This window comes from Colobus angolensis, unplaced genomic scaffold, assembly GCF_000951035.1.
Source record: "Colobus angolensis palliatus isolate OR3802 unplaced genomic scaffold, Cang.pa_1.0 Scaffold313, whole genome shotgun sequence".
Taxonomy (NCBI): Eukaryota; Metazoa; Chordata; class Mammalia; order Primates; family Cercopithecidae; genus Colobus; species Colobus angolensis.
This window is the reverse complement of record NW_012116411.1, coordinates 2927222-2943851: the sequence shown is the minus strand read 5'-3', so window position 1 is coordinate 2943851 and position 16630 is coordinate 2927222. Positions and strand designations below refer to the sequence as shown.

The following is a 16630-nucleotide window of genomic DNA, read 5'->3' as shown; positions in this document are numbered from 1 at the left end:
CTTTACCAAAATACAACCCTCCATGTGAAGGCTTCTGATCTTTGTTTTTTTTTTTTTGAGCCGGAAAGGAGTTGAAAGAACAGAGGTGGAGCTGAACAGAAAGGAGGTTTCCAAGGACCCACCATTTCATGACATTTTACAAAACACAATACACTGTTTCACAAATTGCAAAACACTGTTCAATTACTACCAGTAAAAATAACCATTGCTACTTAACATGAAGACTGCTTCATTTCACCACAAGCAATTATGGTTTTTCTTTATTCAGAACATAGAGGCATTTCAAGCAATGTTGACGGCAGTAAGCCCGCCTTCAGCCCCTGCTGCTGCTTGCTGCATCCTGGCCAGTGTTTTGGCCAGGTAGTTCCTCCAAAGATGTTTGAGGAGCGTGCATTGGTCATCTACTTCGTGGATATGCAGGGCGATCTGGCATGTGATCACCACTGCTCAGAATGCCTCACTAGAGAAGCTTAAGGTAAACCCGATATACAAAAATTCAGACTTACAAAACAGATACATTAAGGGATAATTAATTGCATTACAAAAGAGTGCTTTACTTTACAAAATGATTCACTTCTGGGTTCCCTTAAAGAGCCAGCTTCTCAAATACAGTCAGAATATGAGCTGAGTTACAAAAATATCCATGTACATTAGGAGCATGGCTGTAATGTGGATTGAGGTACACCTGTACATCAGCCTTCTGGGCACCACAGAGGTTCAGGGGCACGCAGAGCATGGTGGCAGAGTCTCCAGCATCCTTAGCTGTTGCAAGTGGGTGGGGATGGCTAAGGGGCAAAATCTTCCAAAGGCAGCTGCAAACCTACTTCTGGGCCTGGGGTGAGAACATGAGGAGGTGGGTGTTTCAACACAGAATTGCCCTTTTCTGTGTTCAGGGCTCACCTGTTTCCTCATTATTGAACTGTTTCATCTGTGGGATTGGTGACCTCTAACTTTGGAGCCCTCCCACATCCGTATCAGTATCTCTGAGCCTCCCTCCACTCCAGGGTTTTCTTAGCCAATTAATCACTAGGTGTTATCTAACTACAGCTTAAGTTGTTATTCCCTGGGCGACGGGGTAGATTTTGGTGGAAATGCAGACATTTCATCCAGTAGTAGAGGGAGAAGTTTTGTGATTGAGACACCTTTCCAATGATCTGCAGCTGTAAAAGAGGAAAGTTCTTGGCACAGCTCCTGAACTTATTGTAGGCATTCAAATCGATTGGGAGTGGAACAATGAGTCCTGAGAAGATAAAGCAAGTAATTGATAAATAAGGAAGTCTTGTCCTAAATGGTGCCCAGGGGTGGGGGTGAGGATGCTGAAGGAGAATCAGCAGATGTGTGCTAAAGTTATTAAAAAACAAAACAAACTTCTCAAACAGGTTTTCTTGTCATGCTTCTCCTCATGCCTGTGGGCAGCCAAAGTTCCAGAATGGTGTTTCTAGAAGAGTAATTCTTAGACCACCCATGTCAGTCACCTGGGGATGTTGGCTAACAGTAGGTTTCTGAGCTCACCTCTAGACCTCCACCCCCACCCCATAATCTCTGGAGAAGGGTCTTGGCAATCTGCGCTCTGATGAGTTCTCCACTAGATGATTCTTATCTACATTGACATTTGAGAACTGACCCATATTCCTTTCCCTAGCTGCCTAAACATTATATGCTGAGAAAGCGGCGCCTAAGCAGAGGGGAGGTTACTTGTATCAGTCTTTGAGGGGCATTAGATGAGGCTGGAGGATCATTAAAGGGACCAAAACCTGTTCATAGCTCCTCAGAGATGAGTGAGTGTGAGGATGGGGAACTGACTTAATTTTCTATACAGATATGCAAAGCGCACGGCAAATTCTTGAATGGTCAAAGCTGGTGGTGTTCCCAGGCTGGAGGTTTTGGGATTTCTGTGCTAAGCGATGGGTGACTGCTGATCTGAAAATGGCCTCGTGTGTGGTGTGTAGAACATTTCACCCACAGTGTCACTTATTCCATTATAGGCAATAAGCAGGGATATTCCAGGTCCAACCTAAGGCCACAACCTTGCTTTGCCTTTTTCTCTCTTCTTTATAAAAGGCATACACCATAGTGGAGATGCTTAATTACATTAGAAGTAGTCTTATTCATTTTTTAGCCAAATTGCCTTTCTGGCCCAGAGCTTTTGTTCTAAAAGCATGGTATGCATTTTTAATGCCTCTTCTGCCTGTCTTCTGTTCCTGCTTACCACATCCCCTTCCCCTTTCACAGTGGCGTGTTAATAAGCATGTTCTTACCAAACAGGATGGAGTCAGAGATCCAGAACCTTCTCAAAAACATGGCTCTTGCCTGGTCCAATCAGTCGGTGACCTTTATGATACTAATGAATTAATTTTTAAGTACCCCACCCCCAGTGGGAGGTGCTCTGCTCTTACCTGCTCCCCATTCAGAATGTAGAAATAAATCTAGATTGGGGAGTTGTATCAAAAGCTACAACCCTGGATAATCTTGTTCTGTGTTATGATGAAAACCGACAACCCAGTAAGACATAAGTATGAGTAACAATTTTATCTCTTGTTGGTAGTGCAGAGAAAGGGCTAAAAACCAGAAATATTACTGTGGCACCTGGTGAAAAGGTTAACGGGAGCTGGGGTTATCTGATTATTCACAGATCTCTCACACAGAGCTTACTCCTGACCAAGATTCTTGCTAGAAAAACACTCCTACCCTGGAGACCTAGGGAGTGAGCTTGAGAGGAGCTGCTGCTGCATTTTAGGCTAGGGAGAGCAGCCTTGACCTCTGAGAAGACCTAGGCCTCAGCTTCCCCATACCTTTGTCGGTAGTTACAAAAGAGCATTACAAAGTGTCTCAAGGGCTCAGAGAAACGTCGGGAACTGAGAAAGGGGAGCAGTGTGGTCACCTAGGACTCACAAGTCCGACTTGTCCTTTGATACTCCTCCAGCTCCGTTTTCCTGCTCACAGCCAGCTGCAGCTCCTGACGGATCACCTGAATCTGCTTCTCGAGCTCTGAGAGTTCTTGCATCACTGAGTTCCGAGATACATTTAGGGAGTCTGCTTTCCCATTGGTGGTCAGCGAGGCAGGGAGCTCTCTTCTCCTCGGAGGGAGGGGGATGTCCTGGTGGATCCGGATGCCCAGCTGGTTTTGTCCTTCCTCATCACTAAAGATGTATTTTCGTCGGTTGTCATGACTCAGATTGGAAGTATTCCATACGGTGAGCTGACGGGGTCCCACATTGGACCTAGGAAACAGAAATTTTAGACTTACTTTCCATTCTGCAGCTCTTAAAGTGCTGTTGTTCATCTGTTAGCCGTTTCCTGTGTCAATAATATGGAGCTGGGTGTGCATTTAGAGACGAAGTAACAAAGCCATGGACAGACTCCCTGCTAGGGTGTCATGGGGCAATAAGGAGTCATGAACATTCAAAAGTTCAAGTCCGATGCTGCTCTGGAATTGGAATCGGGTGTCATCTGAAGGGCTGATAGGATGGGGTATGGCACATTTTTTATTTTTATTTTTGGGAACAACCTCAGGTTGCTTTTAATTTCCTTTCTGCAAGGGAAGCTCAGAAACTAGCCACACCTTGAAACATTTTATGGTTTGAAAGATAATGCTTTAATAAAAGCGAAATCTGTTTATTCACTTGTTGGGTTCTGAGCATCAGCCTGCTGACAGATCTTATAACATGGCTCATCCTTAGTCCCACAGGACCATCTTGATATTTACTACTTGATTTTGGGGAGAATAAAAGCATATAAGTCACAGGGCTCAGCAAAGTGTTTCTTACTATAAGGATGTTTTTTATGTGAGTTGAGAATGACAGTTCAGGTCTGATGCTTAAAAAATTCCAAGAAAGCCCTCAGTTTCTTGCTGGGATAATGAAAGTCATATAGAAAGCAATTTGCAATCCTGTTTCAGGCTTGCATTCTATCACCTACTACCATCACGGAGAGATGGCTATAGACAGCATGAGAATTATTGCCAAATAGTCACAGGGGGAGACTGAGCCTGTTTCTGGAACACACTTTGACACTTATGCAGTAAGAAGAATTTCTCACTACAAGAGCAGATTCGAGCCCTAAGCAGCATAGCTGCTGATTTTTTCTACCATAGGAGAAGCAGAAGGTGGAGTAGGAGGGTTATGACAGCTTTTGCAATCAACCACAGGACAAAACTAAATAGAAACACCCTACCAAACCATTGTGTTTTTGTTCTCATTCATGTAACTGAATTTACTTTTTTCCTGGACTCTTACTTGCCAGGAGAAGGGGACAATCTGGAGGGAGAAGGGGAAAGAGAAGAATTATAAAGTTTCTATGTAAAAGTGGCCATAAACTTTCTTTTCTCATTTCATTTGTGTCCTCTGTAATGTGACTTTGCAGCTTGTACCTATGCTGAATCTGCTTTCCTCCCGGCTTCAGTTAGGACTGTTCTCACACTTGTTTTGGCCAACAGAAAGTGGCAGACATATCAGAGTGGCAGTTCCAAGCCTAAACTTTTAAGAAGTCTTGCACATTTCCACTCTCTTGGAACCCTGCTGCTGCAATGTGAACAAGTCCAGAATGGCCTGCTGCATGATGGCGGACCATATGGAGAGAATCCTCAGGCTTCCCAGTTGACCCAGCTGAGGCCATCATAGATCAGAGAGCCCTTAGCTGCTTTCCCCCTCCCCCAAAGTTGGCTACAGACATATGAGCAAACCCAGCCAAAATCAGCGAAGTCTGGCTCAGATCAGCAGACTGCACAGCTGATCCATTAATTAGTAAGTAACTTGCTGTTGTTTAAAACATTAAGTATTGGGATGATTTATCACATAGCAAAGACCAACTTATACATGCCCCAAGCCATTGAAACACACACTCCAAACCAACCTGTGGTTCTTTAACATGCCTCATAGTCTAAGTTTTATATAAATGAGCAGAGGGCACTAGAACTCAGTTTCCATGTATCCTGGGCTGGGTGAAAGTTCTGTAATGAACCCACTTACAGCTCCATTGGCTTTAGACCTGAATCAGAGAGGAGATATAATTTTCCTTCCAGCTTGATAATTCCCTTTAATATTTTTCTTCAAATCTTTTCCTATTGAATTTGAATAATCTCAAAGTAATTGTGGTTGTGCTGTTATAGTGTGTAATTTTTGTGTTTCTTGGGGTGAGAGGAAAGGGAAAAGGGGAGTGGCGTGTATTGATTGGGAACCCAGTGAGATGAAGGATAGACCAAAAATTTATGTGAAATCACATGTTGAATAAACCCAGGGCTATATATAAATAGTCTCCTGTAATATGTACCTTATTTTCTCTGCATTAAATGAATAAGGGGCAATACCTACTTCCATATCATGGCCCAAAATTTCTCCAAGCGTTTCCTCAAACTCGTGTTAGTAATCCATTCATTTATCTATTTGCTCTTTTATTTGTTCAGTGAATATGGAGCACAGGGGAGGGATGTCAAGTTGTAGCAGGCATGAGCATTTACATAGATATTCTTCCAAGAGAAGAGGGAGAGAGCGTTCTAATGCCATACAACGGTTCATAGCAGGGAAAACCTGAGAGTAGAGCATCTACACATTTTCTTCGACTGTCTAGACAGCCACAGTGATAAGGTAAGTAAAGATAGCTGGACTGGTCTTCTCCAGAGCTTTGTATATCTATCTGGTAATATAATATAGAGGAATAAACAAATGCTGGACTTTGTGCCAAATTCTAGTTGCTAGTATCACCAGTTGTCTGGTATTTGATGTGGGTACCTATGAGTGCAAGGTGACAAATGCTGAGTGTAAGACTCAGTGTCTGTTTGGAAAAAATAACCCAAGGCGCGTGTTACACTCCTAGCCTCAGTAACATTTAGGCTTTGCTTTGATTCAAGCCTTCTTCAGTCTTAGAGTGTTATGTGACCAGTGAGAGAGCTGTATTTAATGCTAAAAATGGGTATTTAACACTAAAAATAGGCTTCCCTGGAGCAATTATGTAACACTGAGGTTACATAGTGTTACATAATAGTCCACTCCACTGGACTATTCCAAAGAGACATGACGGCTATGGGATGCCAAACACTCGTTGGGTTTGACAGGCTGCTAATGTTGGGCTGTATAGAGGTGGGCACAGGAAATGTGAGCCCAAGCTAAACTATGAGCTCCTGTTCTCCATAGCTCCTCAAAATAAGGGGTTCAGGAAGGGAATCTGCCAAGAAAAGTGGGTAAATTGCGTCAGAAGACACAAATGGCTTTCAATTTATGTGAGAAAGACATGAATATGAATCATATCACAGTTGGAGATGGGATTATTGGGCTTCCTGTTTCTGTTATAGTTGGAAAACAAATATTTTGTCATTGTAAGATGACACATTTGCTGCTATGTCTTCTTGTGTTACTGTTATTAAAAATTTACGTTAAAAATAGAAAAAATAGATGTAACATGACATGGAACAGCTGTGGCTGGACTAGTATATAGCTTGTCACTAACAGACTTGCAATATGATGCAGGAATACCACAGACTGAGAGAGGCGGGAGGAGTGCTCACTGACTGGAAAGAGATACTTCAAGAGATAAAGGAAATGATTCTGACAAGCTAGATGGAGACTGGATAGAAGGGTACTGCAGCAGTCCCAGAGGAGATACTAAAAATGAAAAAGAATCCTGTTTTCTATCCCTTTTTCTTCTGTTATGATGAGAGGTGTGTCAGATTTCAAAACTAGAAAGCCAAGCTTTGAGCTGAGGATATGTCACAGATGACACAGTTGCTTGGAGCTGATGCCCTCATCTGAGGCCTCTGGGTGTATGAAAGAATCGGGAGGGTTGCCTTAGGCAGCAGGCAGCAGAAACCAGCCAGGAACCAGACCCAAGTGCTTCTGACATCTTTAGTCACCATGAACTAGGGAACAGTCATCCACAGCCTGGTGTGGTGAGAGTCAAGAGCTTCGATTTTCAGATGTCATCAATGCATTTAATGTTTGTTATTTCCTATTAATAAGATGCTCTTTGCTAGGGAGTTTGTAGAAAAGTGCCAGGAAATGAATTAGGCAGGACATGTCTGTTTCATATTTCCAATACTCTGTTCCTAAGGGTGCTAGAAAGGAGTAGGGAGTGGAAATATGCCAAAAGACAGTAAACCATGAAATTAATTGCCTGCAGTATTCATTAATTCTTACATGTATTTTGTACATAATAATAGTTAATATTTATTAGGCATTTCCTTTCATTCAGAGATTTACATGTATGATCTCATTTAATCTTTACAACAACTCTAGGAAATAGGTACTGTTTTTATCTCAGCTTTAGAAATGAGGAACTTGAGGTGAAGAGAAATTAAATCAATGACTTGCACAAAGTAACACATATCGTAAGTCTTGGGGACAGGATTTGGATCAAGAGGGTTGATCCTAGAGTCCATGGCTACACTTCTAACCATGACAGTATATTGCGTACACTGCATTTTAGTGTCCATATACATTTTTATTCTGCTTTATTTCCCTCTATTTATACTGATTCTGTTGTTAAACAAATTGTCCTGATTTGATCTGAATAATTATTTATACAGTTAGATCTCTAAATATTATTTTACAAATATAAAGACAGTTGCCATTGGCCCCTTCTTACCTCTTTTCCACACATTTGGTCTTGAAATGCTGTTGCTTTTCCTCTACAAATGATGTGTTTAGTGCTCTGTGTAATCTCTGGTGGAGAGAACAGATTCACATGTAGAAATTATGAGAAACACGTAGGTCAGGGGACGAAGAACCACTTGACATTTAATGGTATATGTAGTAATTACAAATCTCGGCCTCTTTAAACAAATTCCAGGAATGCCTAAAAATAGATCAACATTCAGCCTCAAATCTCAAGAGAACAAAAATTCTAATTAGAGGTTATTATTCCACCTAGATAAACAAAAAAGTGTTCTGATGGAAAGCTCAGTATTATAAGACAGTGTGTGATATAAGGAGGCACAATCATAACTAATGTGTAGCAGAAGGCCTTCAACAATTGCTAAAGATGAGTAAAAAGTATAAAATTATTGACAACCAAAACAAAGAAGGGAAGGAGGACTCTCGAGAATTAAATTAATCATATTAGGATACAATAAGGAAGATATGTGGAGTTCTCCTAGAAGACCAACTACTTCCCAGGATGAAAGTAGGAAGAACAGGGTTCAACTGTAACCAAACCAATGATAGTAACCTATGTAGAAAAAAAAAGTGTTACCAAAGCGAGGAGGTTAGCGTGAGGGTATATGAATACATGAGTGGGGTAAATGCAGAAGAAGTGACAGCCTCCCTGCTGGGAGGTAATCCATGGTACACTGAGGGGCAGGAGGCAGTCTCACCACAGGAGAGGCCGGGATGGCTTATCCAACCTTGCTGTGGTCAAGTGAAACCACTCCCTTTGTTAGAAGTCTTCCATCATTATGAAGCCTTCTGACTACATTTTGGGTCTCCATGCCAATTTCATTCAGGGAGAGACGTGCAAATGAGTGTGTTTGAATCGCTAGTCTGCTTGACAGTTTCCGTTCTCCCTGTAAATCAGTGTGTTGATGTCTAAATTACAGCGGAGAACTGCGGCCTTGTGAAGTTTGGCCTTGGTCCCAGTGGGTCTCAAACCTCTCTGGACCAGGGAAAAAGCAGAGAGAACAGGGGCAAGTGGGATCACTTAAAGGGGACCAGGGACTTTAAACTCATGTAATAGGTTTCAATTTTGACAAGAAAAGAACCTAGGAAATAAATCTTTCACACCATCTTTTCAGACTGTCATTATTAAGTGAAACCTGGTTAAAAAACGTTCTATTGCTTCTATTATGAGCAACAGTGGAGGGTTAGAGGAAAGGAAGAAGCACTGTGGGATAGCTTAATTTAAGGGAAATGTGAATTAATGGGATAGAGAGAATTCCTTCTGCTCTAATGAGAGTGCCTACCCCACCCTCGTTATTGTGGTAACATGACTTATCAGTCTGACATAGGGCTCTGGATCCTCCCATCACTGGAAATTCTACAGTTTAAGAATATTGGAGCAAGACACCTGTGGCACTCACCTGGCTGGTGTGGAGCCAGTATTGTAGCTTGGATTTGTTTTTGATTCGTGGTAGCAGCAGCCTGTATACTATGTGCTCACCAATGGTGGTCAAGATGGACAGACCAAATCCAATGCACAGCAGCACAAAGAGTCCAGAGAAGTGTTTGATGCCCATTTGTAAAGTCTGTGACAGAACAGGAAAGAAAAGGCCATGAATACAATGATATACCTGGCCCAATGCTCGTGCACTCTTTGGTTTTCAGATGGATATTCATTCTTTCTGGACTCAAAGCTGAAGACTATTTCTCCCTGTGTGTTCTGTGACTTTTATTATACATCATGAAAGGAATTCAGCCAGGGTTGGACTGAGGGCTTCCGAGGATCTCCCAATGCCTAGAGTGTGAGAAATGAAAATAAAATTCAAAGCTTTCCAACTGACTGAACGAACTTTATCTTGTCCATGGGGACCCTGGAGAAACCTTAAAAACTGAATTCCTGGCCTTGATAGAATGGGAGGTCTACCACGCCTCAGTATGTCCCTTCCTTATTAATTTTAGCTATAATTCTTTCTTAAGAATTAAGCAGAAGCTAGCTGTGGAAAACAAGAAGCTGATAATTTATTGCTTTATCACCTTTAGCTAATCATCTGAGGCCATAACCAGATTCTCCCTCCCTCTTTGCAGTTTCAGTGTGACAGCTCACCAGTTTCACAATGCACCCTTCCTAAAAGATGACCACAATCTCCAGATGGTTTTGACCAACTTGTAGGGGATGCACAGTGAGGGTTTTCATGTCCTCAGCTTCACGTTTGGACATCAGAAGACCAAAAACTCCACCCTTGGGTCATGCTAACACCACCATTTTTTGAACATGGGGCCTATGAAGAGGCATGAAGCTCAACTGCACATGTGCATGTATCTCTTTTCATAAATATTTATGACTCCTCCTATAGGTTATTCAATATGTATATTCAGCCACCCCACTCAGCATAAATTCCTGTTCCCTTTTACCCCTCCCTTGAAATGCTTGCTGTCAGCTTCTGCTGAGGCTATGCTTCCCATTCTGCAGGATGGCTGGCCTGCTGGCTGCAACCCTTTATGAGAAATAAAGATCTCCTGTCTGAATTTATGAAGCTCATGATTCTTCAATTGACAGGTGCTATTCGTATGTTAATCCCACTGTGCAAATGGCCCCTGGAGTTGTGCCAAGGCCCTGGGTCTGGACCACTTTACGGTCTCTTAGAGAGAGATTGAGAGAGATAGAGAATCGAAACAATTTAATATACTGGGTAGCTATCAGTGAAAGAACCTCCCTCAGGGACAGAGAATGAGTAGATTCAAGGGGAAAAAGATGGTGAGTTCAGTAACTTTGGAATTTGGATCTGGTAGGGAACATGGAAATCATCTAGTTCATTTTTACAGAGGAGGAAAGTGAGACCAGAGAAGTGTAGTAAACTGAGCCAAGCCACAAACATAGGCATAGAAGAGAAAGAGAAGGAATCTAATGATATTTATTGGTTGCTTACTTTCTGCCAAGTGTTTTACATTCAAATAGATATTATAGCCTCAATTTTATAACTAAGGAAATTGGAGTTCCTGCAGCTTTTAAGTGGCAAAGTTGGTCTTTCAGTCCATTTCTCTTCAGCTCCAAAGCTTGGGCTCTTTCTGCTATACTGCTATACACCAAAACATCAGCAGTTATAGCAACAGTAGTAGTCACAATAAATATATGTGGCCAGCACTTTGCTAAGTGATTTGTGTAGATTATCTAAGAAAACCCTTACATGTACTCTAAAACAGCCATTATTTAGCCATTGACATCAATGACAAGAGTCAATCCTGTAGAATTCAAAACACTTAATATATTGAGTTAATACTATGTGCTAGGCACTCTTCTGTATATCATGGGATGGCGATAGAAGGATGTTATATCTTTCCTTTTAAACAGCTTGAGTCTAGGGAGAAAACAAACATATACCTCCATGATACATTTGATCCACGCTTCCTGGGATTTGTGGAGAAGCTGGCGCATGAAATAACGTTTGAATAAGAGAGGCAGGATGGGGAGGTTGGGTGGGGAAAGTGAACGCACTAACCTGAGGGTAGCATAAACAAAGGAAAACATGACTTTCCTGGACAGTGGTGTAGTGTTGTGAAACTGACTGCTGTGGCTGAAGGAATAGTATACAAGGCATGAATAGTGCCATAGTTTGAATGTATTTGTCCCTCTCAAACTCATATGTTTAAACTTTAAACTCCAAGGGTTGGTATTAAGAGCCCTTATGAAGGGATGAGTGCCCTTATAAAAGGGCTTGAGGCAGCTAGCTAGTCCATTTTGTTGCCCTTCCACCCTTTCACCTTTTGAGGACACAGCATTTGTCCCCTGTGGAGGTCAAGCAACAAGGTGCCATCTTGGAAGCAGAGACCAGGCCCTTACTAAGACAATAAACTTGCTGGTGCTTTGATCTTGAACTTCCAACCTCCAGAACTATGGGGAATATAGTTCTCTTCTTTAAAAGGACCCAGTCTCAGGTATTTTTTTATAATGGCACACATGGACAAAGATATGCAGTGAGAGAGAAACAGGGCCCCACTAGGCAAATCCTCAGATGCCGTACTAAGGAGCCTGGGTGTTACCCCTTTGCTGGAAGCTTGTGGTCATCATTATCATTGATAATTATTTAATATTTAATATGTGTAAGGCACAATTCTGAGCACTTTATCAATGTAGCAACTTGCCTCATCTTTATAACAATTTATAAGGTAAATACTGGTATAATCTCCATTTTATAAGTGAGGAAACTGAGCAACAAAGAAGTTCAATAACTTGTCCAAGGTCACATAGCTCATGAAGGTGAAGCTGGGATTCAAACCCATGCAGTCTGTTTTCAGAGCCCACAGTCTTCACTGACTCATTTGTCCAATGTGAATGATCCTCCCATTCTCTTTAAAGGGTTTTCCTTTCATTCTTCCCACCTCTTCCTACCTCGATTCTGGAGAAACAGCCAGCCAGGCATGATTCAGGCATAGGGTGCATAGGGAAGTCTATCTGGGGGTCAGGACTCAGAAGCAAAGCTCAGAGATTTCACGCTGTGTTGGAGCCTAGCTCAGGAAATCTCTTTCCCTCCATGCCAGTACTGCAGGCTATGAATCAAAGACCAATGTTAGGGTTCCTAGAAAAGAAAAGACTAGAGCTGAGTGGGGGCTCCGAGACTGGCACAAGGCAGGAAAACTGGGCAGATGATTTGGGAATGCAGGCCAAAGCCCAGCCCTAGGAAACAAGGAATGCTGGTCTGGGAAAGGGTTTGGTAGGGAAGCACACTGGACCCCAAGGGCTTCAGAGGTACTAGGGATTTTCCTGGGACATCTCTGTGTGCAAACGGTGACTAGTTATATAAACCTGACATGCAGAAAGTACATACAAATGTGTCTGAAAATAGTCCTTGACCTAGACCTATTTTAATGTATACAGGATATGGCTGTAATATGAAAGATTCAGTGAGTTATTGCTGTGGATTAAGAACAGACTGGGAGAATTTAGTTTGGACTTTAACATCATCAAACATTCAGTTAGACTCTGAGAAGATGGGCACTGCTTTTTTATAAGACACTGCCAAGATGAGGAGGAAAAATATAACTCGCAGTGAGTCATCTTGCCTTTATGGTCATGGCTTCCTCTGTTTTCTTGTGCATAACAATAATTAGTCTCTTAAAAACAATAATTTTTCTCTTAGTACCTCAATAACAAATAGGCCATATTCAGTTTATAGTATACATTTTTTCTTTAAACTTGTTGTTTATACCCACATGCTAATAGACTAACAGAAGTAGTTATTGCTTTTAAACTGAGCATTTAATACATATGCCAGATACAATATACGTGTATTATGATCTTATAATTACCCTGTAAGTTAAGTGTTATTATCCTTATTTCACATTTGAGAAAGCAGAGGTTCATAGGGGTTAATAACCTTACTTACCCAAGATCATGCAAGCTACCAAGTCGGGATCCAGGCTGCGGATCCAGGACTGTCTGATGCTAAAGCCTGCAATGCTTGTTAAGCAATCGCCATTTATAGGTATCCTTTTCTAGTTGAAGTCTCACAATTCACTATAACGACTACCAAATTATTTTATTTAAAACTCCCATTGGAATGGAAAATCCACTGTCATCTGCCTGTGAACACCAGAGAAAATGTTGCAATTGTGTCTGAGTCGGAGTGACAAGATGTACAGCTGTCTTTGTAATTCAGGGGTTCCTCCCCTAGGATCACATTGTTTAAATGTGCTATGCATATGTGCATCTTCCCCATATTATCAAGTGAAAACTTTCTAGTAAAAAACTGCTCAACTTGATACTCATTACTGGTCAGAGGAAGAAAAGAAGGAGTTACGAATATTCAATATCAAATATTTAAAATACATTCAGGTGTTGCAGACAAAATGATAATTGCAGCTGCCAAGTGACTTGAGTGGCAGCACATTCAGAAATGCAAGCAGAAGTCCAGTCTCATGCTGTCAAAAGCCATGAAAAAGAATGCAAGCAAACATAAGTTTCGAGGTGTTTTTTTTTTTCCCCCCTTTATCCCATTGCTTCAGCTGCAGCTTCATTTGCTAGCTCATAGCCACACACTTCCAGAGACTCAAGGGCCAAGGAGAGAAGGCTGTCACAGGATTGATTGATTTGATTTGATTTTTTGAGACAGAGTCTCACTCTGAGGCTCAGACTAGAGTGCAGTGGCACAATCTTGGTTCACTGCGACCTCCACCAGCGATTCTCATACCTCAGCCTCCCAAGCTGCTGGGATTACAGGCATGCGTTACCACACCCAGCTAATTTTTGTATTTTTAGTAGAGACAGGGTTTCACTATATTAGCCAGGCTTGAACTCCTGACCTTAGGTAATCTGCCCGCCTCAGCTTCCCAAATTGCTGGGAATATAGGTGTGAGTCACTGCACCCGGCTTGTCCCAGGATTTAGCCAGGGACAAATCTCAGGCATTTATTGCTCCACTTGGTCCTTCACAAACTTACTCTAGCCCACCCCATCTCACTTAGGCAACTCTTTAACTAGTAAGTAATCATTCGAAAAATTGCCTTGCTTATGTATTTCATTTTTCTAAATGTTATTTATATTCATTATATTTCTTGAGCATTTTATTATTAATTTACATTAGTGTATATTTGCTACACTGTGAAGAAAAAACGTAGTTTGTATCTGATACTGTACTCTGCATGTTGCGTTCAGGAATACCAACTAATTACGCATTACACAACTAATGTTTTAAATGTTTTATATTAGGCAGAAATTCTTGGTAGATTGTCACATATCTATACATTGTGCATTAGATATTAAATACCTATAGGTGCCTAAGAGTGTTTTAGTGAATTTAGGGGAAACTGCTTGAGATTTTTGGATGAGATGCGAATACTTTTTTCCCATTTGAAATAATGGAAAGGGCTTCCACCATCTATAAATTTACTAGTCAACACATTTCTAGGAACGGACCAAATTCAGATAAAAGGAGATGTTTGTACTATCACAGGTGTGGTCTCTGACCAGTAACATGTAGAGGATAAGATTATAAACTTTGCTGTTGCCCAAACCCTGCTTTGTATTTTGTTCAGATGTGGTGACTTGAAACATCTGCCAGCTAGATTAGTGACTAGTTCTCAAGTCTCCAGCAAGGGAGTTTCACTCATCATTTATTTTTGATGTTACTAATCAAGATCTATGCAGCTAATCCTTCCTTGTGCCTATTCCACACCTCCCAACACATAGCAACCACCTGATTTCTCTGGTTTTCCAGAGTGTTGTCTATACTCATTGCTTCCAATTCCTTTTCTCCCATTCTCCCTGAGACCCACTTCAATCAGACTTTTGTCCCCTCCCATTACCTGCCAAACAATTCCTGTAAAAGTCAAAAATGCCCTCCATATTGCCAAATCTAATGGTCGGTTTTCACCTTATTCATGTATCAGCAGCTTGGATGCCATTGATTACTCCATCCTCTTTGGTATAGTTTCTCAACTTTATTTTTGTGATACGTCTTTCTCTTTGTTGTACCTTCGTCTCTTTTGCTTTTCTTCTTCATCTTTCTGACTGTAAACATAGGCATGCTTTCAGTTTTTCAACTACACTGATGTTCTCATCCAGAGTCAGCTTTAAATCCCACCTAGATGTCAATGACTCCCAAGAGTTGGGGGCTTTTCTTTCCTAAGTCCCTACTCTGCCTCTTTACTTAGGTAATGAATAGACATTTCAAAGATAACACATTAAAAGCAAACCTCTAATTTTCCCCCTGAAACCTGCTGCTTGGACCATCTTTCTCATCTCAATGAACCTCCATCCTTGCCGTTGACACAGGGAGAAAACCTTAGAACCACCTTTGATTCCTGTCTTTCTCTAGCATCCCATTACCCTGTGTATCTGCACATATGGTGGAACCGACCTTCAAAGTATATCCAGAATTCAACAACATCCCGCCGCCTCCACCAACCACCCTGATCCAAGCCACCATCACCTCTCACCTCACCTAGATTATTGAGACAGCCTCCTAGTTGTTTTCTCTAACGACTTCTGTCTTCTTCACAGCAGTAAGAATGGCTGTCATGTTACCCCTGTGCTCAACGCCTTGTGATGGTTTTCTGTCTCTTGCAGAGTAAATTCAGAGTCCTTGCAATGGTCCATGAGACCTTACAAGATCTATTTCCGCTTTTTCTCTCTTACTAGTTCACTTTGCAGCTTGAGCAACTTGCAGCTTGAGGGTCTTCTCGTTTTCTGTTCTGTGCCTGTAAACTCTTCTGCCAGGAATCTAAACTGCTCCTTCCCTCACTTTCTTTAGGTTTCTTCTCAAATGTCACCTATCTGTGAAGTTCACCCTAATCACTGTGCCTAAAAAGGCAAATTCTGTTCCCCCTTCCCTCCTCTTTCAGACACATTCTCTCTCTCTTTGCTTTATTTCTCTCCTGACATAATATGTGATTATTTGTTTATTGCCTATTTCCCTACCAAAATAGCATGTAAGCTACAGGAGGGCAGCATTTTTGTCCATTTTGCTCGGTACATATTCTAATTGCTTAGAACAGTGCCCAGCACTGTTAATATTTTTTAAACAAATGAATGAAAGCATATGAAAATAGGATTATTTTGTATAAAATAAATTTGCATAATTCCCCCCACCCCTGATCCCAAACAGTCTCATTATATCACAAAAGCTTCCTAGAACAGTTCTTTAAGAGAGGAGGGTGGAGATGGACATCTTTAAGAGAGGAGGGTGGAGATGGAGAGGAAACAAGGCCCAGTTTTGCTAGCCTGACCTGATCATGCTAATATTCACCAATCTAGGGATCTACTGTTGAAACTGGGACAAAAAATATTTAAAATGACTGAAGTAAAACATTGGAAACTGAACGCAAAAATTTCAGGTGGAATGTGCTGATTTTGTCTTCTTAGAATCCTTTCTTTGGAGAACTGCCCTCTTCCTGCTTCACGTGGTTTTGGTGTGTCTACCAATTACAGACTCCCTACTCCCTGTTCACCAGGCAAAACATGGGACTCAAGGCAGGCCAAAGTGGATCTGAAGCAGAAACACTGGGCATCAAAAGTGCTTGGATTTGCATTTCTCTGATGGCCAGTGATGATGA

The 16630-nt window shown here is 41.5% G+C and overlaps 1 protein-coding gene across 1 annotated transcript in view; it reads right to left on the bottom strand.

Moving 5' to 3' along the window:
• Positions 1-255: 255 nt before the first annotated feature.
• Positions 256-16630, bottom strand: part of GRIN3A (glutamate receptor, ionotropic, N-methyl-D-aspartate 3A) — a 166704-nt gene continuing 150329 nt past the window's right edge. Inside the window, exons 7-9 of the mRNA XM_011951002.1 lie at positions 9005-9169; positions 7576-7652; positions 256-3221 (exon numbers count right to left, since the gene is read on the bottom strand). Coding sequence (XP_011806392.1) covers positions 2882-3221; positions 7576-7652; positions 9005-9169 — 582 coding nt within the window. The 3' untranslated portion in view covers positions 256-2881. The remainder of the gene's footprint in view (positions 3222-7575; positions 7653-9004; positions 9170-16630) is intronic.